At 37.9% G+C, this 6,207-nt stretch overlaps 1 protein-coding gene across 1 annotated transcript in view; it reads right to left on the minus strand.

Moving 5' to 3' along the window:
* Window positions 1-6,207, minus strand: part of PDSS1 (prenyl (decaprenyl) diphosphate synthase, subunit 1) — a gene marked incomplete at its 5' end in the record, with an annotated part of 12,523 nt that overhangs the window by 1,064 nt on the left and 5,252 nt on the right. Inside the window, 3 exons of the mRNA XM_010289098.1 lie at window positions 195-275; window positions 3,769-3,882; window positions 4,059-4,139. Of these exons, the coding sequence (XP_010287400.1) occupies window positions 195-275; window positions 3,769-3,882; window positions 4,059-4,139 (276 nt within the window). The remainder of the gene's footprint in view (window positions 1-194; window positions 276-3,768; window positions 3,883-4,058; window positions 4,140-6,207) is intronic.

Below are 6,207 nucleotides of genomic sequence, written 5' to 3' on the forward strand. Positions count from 1 at the left end.
GGGGCGCAGAGGGAAAAAAAAGCCTTCAGTACCTAGTATTTCTGCTAATGCTCTGTGCCAGTAAGACAGCTGAAGACTACATACTACTTAACATGTGTTTGAAAATGCAGCCCTGCTATTTTACTTCAATGAATTTCAGGCTGACTTCAGCAGGGACAGCACTTCAGGAATTAAATATTTGGTATCAGTCCTACCTGCAACACATATTTCCGAGCACGTTCAACATCTCCTGGCTTACTGAATCGTCTCATTATCATAGCATTCATTTCTGGAAACTAAGCACAAAGGGAGAAGGTTTTGTACAGCTTAGGAGTTGTTTTCTGTATAGCTGCCTGCTGTGCCAAGGTCAAAAAGAAACCAAAGTATAGACCTGTTCCCCTGCCACTGTTGTTACTACAGGTATAGCTATAGGTTGATACCTGCAGTCTGCATAGGACTGCAGTATAGCAAAGCCCAAGCAATTTAAAACTGAAACTGGCTGGCTCTGTTGGTAGTGAGTTAGCATCTGCGATTTCATCTTGATTGATCATCACTTGATGATCCAGTGTGGTAACTTCTGATGTGGCTACTTCCAGGTGTGTAATCTGGTTCAGGTATTCTTGTATCACAAACGATGGTTAGCATTGGCACACCTAGAAGCAGCACCTTCCCCCCGCCCCCCCCCAACAGAGAACCCAGGAACTTTGCTATATCTATATTACACACTTCAACCTGTAAAACCCTTGTTATACCTTTCACTGTTATATCCACTTACGCTTTCCATTGCTCTGGTGTTTCATATACACAGGCCCTTGCCTGTGGAAAGCTCAGGACAGATTTTTATAGGAGAAAAATGACAACTATAGTGTATTTTGTTTTCAATGATGTGGAATGTGTAGTAGGTACTGCACACTCAAATCAAGTAGATAGATAGATAACTGAAGTCAGTTGTCCGAGAAGGTCATGCAGGCACTTTTTTCATATAATCCAGAAATAGAAAAACCTGGTTCTTAACAAACAAACACCATGACTCAAGGTGGCCACTCTGCAGAAGAATTCTCTTTAGAGGAAAGAGGTGTTTGTTAACGTTATCTGAAAGTGTTATAGTCAATAGATTATTTTATTGCTGTACATTTGTACACAATGATCTGCTTTCCTTGCGCACCTTTGGTCCTGAAACTGTAGATCTACATACTTGTTAGGAAACAAGTATGTAGCATCCCTCATTGTTGTGACATTTCCCTATTACTCATAGGTGGTCTTCTTGGAAGATACATTTAGAAGTTTATTGGTGACTCATACTTGGCTTTCTCTAGATCCTAACTTTCTTCCCATGTAATGACAATTTAATTGCAATGTTCATATAATCCGTTTTCGTATTTGCAATGACAGAGGATGCATATGCTTCCACTTTTTATATTTAAGCACTAAAGGATATAAAACTCCCCAAACCTGCACAGCAAAGCTGTTATTAGCAGTTCTGCAGATTTGATGGGCAGTATAATAAGCATTCCTGTCAAATGCTTAAATAAAAATAAACCGTCACCTCTACTAGTTTAAGAGTGGCTTTAGACTTAGTGTACACTAGTGTATTTCCTTAAAAAAATATTTTTTTTTAACTGAGTGAACTAGCTTCATATAAAGTATAAATATGTCTCACATCAAGCATTTTTTGTATAAAGGCCTCTCCTTAATCTTTTAATGCACAAAGATGTATTTCAGAGGGAGGGGAGAGAACAAGAAGAAAAGGCAGCTGCCACTGAAGATCCAGAGCACATTACGAACTAAAGTATGTTTGTCAAGAAGACAACATGAGGATTACCAGATATATTAAAGGTTATGCAGGACAGCAGTAATATTAATTTCAAGCGAAAAGACAGCCTGTAACTGACAATTACATTTTGGACTATCTTCAAGTCCTGGTTCAGGAGTTCTTATTCTCAGATACATAGATGAAACATCTTTTAGTAGCAGCACAGATAACTGTCTGTTCAAGCTCCACAATTTTTTACCATTATACTTTGTTTATATATCAGTTAAGTCTGTAATGCTGTTCTTCCAGTTTCTTGAAAACAGTAGGAAATTTTCAGCAAAGAAGCCTTCCGGTTAATGCGGAAAACTTTGCAAGATGGTCAAGCTATCTTTCAATGCAAACATGTATGCTTCCCATCTATCAAAGATATAATGAGGAAAAGCATTTAAAAGTGACCTACAAGAACAAGTAAGATTTTAAAATAAAACTGACAGATTTTCTTTTCTTGTATTTCCATATTATGAACTCATTTGTCTTATAAAGCTAATTAAATGATAGATGAACTTGAAAGTCAGAGACAGCCAACCCAAACAAATGAACAAAAGAATAGTTTTAATTAAAAAAATTGGAATATTCAACACCCACAAGACAATCAGTGTCACCCATTCTCTGCCAAAATCGGAGTATTTGCAACATGTCCTTGTTTCTTTCTACAAGTAGCTTTCACACACAAACAAACCATTTCACAGTTGCATCCTCTTTCTGTACCCAAGTCTCTCACTGTTCTTTAGACAACTCCAGTTGCTGATGACTAACAAGATCCTGCTGCTTATCAAGAAATTTTGAAATAAGGATTCAGGAACAAGTTTGTGAATCCCCCAGATGAGTCCGTGGGGAGGAACTGAGAACATGGAGGAGGTTGTTCTCAGCATGCATTTGTCTGCATTCTTAAGTGGCCGATACTCTTTGCTTTCCTGTCTTTTCTGAGATACATGTGCATGTAAATGCCCAAAGGATGAGGAAACACACACAGGCGTATGTTCCACCTCCCCCCATCCCAGGCTCTATGATTAAGAGGTGGAAATAAATGTCCTAAAGTTGTATTTTTTTTATGATTTAAAACCTCTCCCATGTCAAGCTCTCAGCAATTCCAATGAGAGATCACAGGCTAGAGCTCTACTGGAACCAGCTGTGCCAGTTTTTTATCATGCTCTGAAGTTTGGTAGGAAGGACTGCTTTTTAAGTCTCAAATCTTCTTTCCGCAAGTGAACGAGAAGCTCGGGCAAGGTGCATTAAACCACTTTCTTCCCCTTTTATGGATTACCACCAATGTTAATGTTTCTTTTGCTGCTGCTGGCACTTCTGTTTTCCGTGTACTCCTCCAAATAATTTTTAAGCCACTAAAAGTCTTGACCAATTATAAGCTTTTTTTATTTATGATACTCCTTTTTCTCTTATCCAAACTAGTATTACCTTTACCTTTAGACGGGAAAGCTTCCCATGTTTGTAACTGGTCAAGACTCGAGGACAAAGAGATGAAGAGGTCAAATCCAGTAAATAAAGGTGCCCACCTGAAAGCTAGGCAGAGATTTAAGTTCCTGGCCCCAGGACTGATACAAAGCCCAGAACCTGGCAAAAAACCTACATACATAGTCAAGCCTAAGGAGAACAAGATGTATCGGGCAAGAACATAAGCAAGAAACTACTTAGGAATAAACTGCAGAAAGCATGCAAAAACTGACTGAATACCTGCCCCGTTGCGAAGGTTAAGCCCTTGAACTGGGGCAGCAAAAGACTAGTGCTGCTTTTGATACAAGGGCCTAATGGTAAGAGGACTTGTGTAGGAAGGTGTTTCTCAGTCTGAAAGAACGCGTCTGCACACCAAATCCATCTATCTTGAACACGCCGATTTTTCACATGCGCCCAGGCCATGCTCATTAACTACACTGTAGACTTCAGGTGTTTGAGCTCCATGTGTGCTGTGAAGAGCAGTGTATGCTTTTTTATTTTGGGGAAATAGATTCCTGTTGTCTTACCTGTCGACAAGCAAACAAGACAGGGCCTGTGGCTAATCCAAGCTTGAGATCTGCTGCTGTTGGTTTCCCCAGATGGTTGGCACATGATGTAAAATCCAGCACATCATCTATTAGCTGGAAAGAGATAAACATACAGATAATTTTAAAACTTTTTTTTTAAACAAGAACTAAATACAGAATAATCCTTTTTAAAAGAAGATTTATAGAAAGGATTAAACCCACTTTTGATTTCTAAGGCAGTTTGGAAAAGTTTAAAATTTAGATTCCCTGTAGTTCAACAAAAGCACTACCTGAAAAGCTATGCCAACATTTTTTCCATACTGATATGCAATCTCATGAACTTTGGGATCAGGGCAGCCTAGAATTGAAACCTGAAAAGAAAAAAAAAAACAAACTCAAGTAAATAGAAAGCTTTAGTTAGCATCCACTTTTAGTCTCTGACCATAGGTATGACACAGCAAGCACAGACAGTAGGGATCTGGGAAAGGAAAAAGAGCCGACTCAGCAGCACATTCTTGCATATCTCTGTTCATGGATACACACAAATAGCCAAGCTTATTAGAAAACAAGGCTGAACAGCAGTGAGTATTAAAAATATATTCAAGTCTGGAAAGCTATTAGCTTTATTAAAATATTTATCAGACTTAGAAATTACAATGCAAGGATGAAGAGAGAAGAAACGTAGATGCACTGCACATGCAGGCTAGTAGTCATACACAGTCCAGTGACAGGGGAATTAAATTTATTACATGTATAAATCAGCCAGGGGATAATTGGAGGTCAGAAAACAGATAAATGGACATTACATGCCTCATAAAAGATCCACAAAACTGTAGGAAGGACAGTTGAGATGAGGAAGATTATTTTTAAGGGTGATGTTAACTATAAACTAATTGCTCAGGAAGATGGGCCAATTAGCTTGCAGACAAAGGTATCAAGGGATAATTAGTGGCAAAGAAAAGAGAGTGAATGAAGAAAGTATACCAAGCAAGACAAAAGTATCACTAAACTGAGATAAACAAATAAAACATTTTAATTGCGTACAGAGAAAGGAATTGACTACTTGAGACAGAAGTTTTGCTGAATAAGCTCCACAAAGCTAAAATATAGGATACAAACTAAGATTTGAGAATTCATATCTTGCCCCAAAGTAAGGGCACTTATGCTTTTGCATTTATGTATTGATTATACACTTTGCAAAATGAGGTTGGTTATATTTAAATACTCAGATTTATTTCAGCCTTCAAAGCAGCAATTTTAGGAACAGGAGGCAAAAATCCGTCCTGGTTTATTGCAGACATTCCAAATCTGCTGTGACTAACAGAAGAAGTAAAGATACATTTTACTTAATGCAAGGCTAAAAATATATATTTTTAGGAAATACATGGAAAACCACATGACAAAAATGTGTGTATATATACACATAACAAATTCCTCTTCAAGACTATGTAAGGTAGGATCATTAAAAAAACAACCAAAAACCAACCCCAAACTAAAAGCAAGTCCAGTAGTAGTTTTGAAAGTGAACATGAAGATGGAAGTAAGAAACAACATTATATCCCAATAAATGTGCTGCAACTCACACAAGATTAGAGACTATTTCATGCATCAGTGCATTTCATAGCTCAACATCAGAACACTTCCCAGTCATAACCAGTATCTGTAGGTAATAGTTAAAACCCAGAGGAATCTAGATGCCTGAGGCATTAACAGCATCTCACATTTCCCTATTTTATTCAAAAGAGGAGGATAGATACCAGGAAAATAATGCTTATTACGTCTAATCATACAAAATCCTGAAGGCTATTAAAACAGAGTCAACTGCAAATATGAGATTATTTAAATAGATGTTGCTAGGGATTATCAAACTAGAACATTTTGCCTTTTTATCCTCATTTTGATGCTTATCTCTTAAATAGCACTATTTGCCCCAAAGAGCTAACATCTTCTACTACTGCACCATGCCTAGAAAACTTTTGGTTGCTTCTATGATATAAATCAAATAATATCAGCAAGGCAAGGGGACTGCATCTATGCTGTTTCAATGAAATCTACCTACCGCCACATCTCATGCAAAGAATTAAATAAGGAATTCAGTAGAACAGTGACAAAATCCTGGTTAATGGCAAAGGGTCAGAGTGGGCAGGAGTTGGTAGATGGGGAGAGGAAGTGCCACGTAAAGAGAAGAGCTTTCTCATTTAATCTGAAAGGTCAGACCTATTTCTGTAGGTGGGCAGTTTTATATAGGTAATGTCTGTGTCCCCAGAAAGAATCACAGCAATATATGTACATTTAAAAAACAGATGCGTGAGTTACAGAATGTAACACAAGCAAAATTCATCAATGCAAAATTAATTCTTGTATCTTTGCAAGAGAAGACTGTCATAGCTCCAATTCAGGTTATGCACATTTCTGAAGGGGGGGGGGGGGGGGGGGAAG

The sequence above is a fragment of the Phaethon lepturus genome, unplaced genomic scaffold, assembly GCF_000687285.1.
Source record: "Phaethon lepturus isolate BGI_N335 unplaced genomic scaffold, ASM68728v1 scaffold20936, whole genome shotgun sequence".
Lineage (NCBI taxonomy): Eukaryota > Metazoa > Chordata > Aves > Phaethontiformes > Phaethontidae > Phaethon > Phaethon lepturus.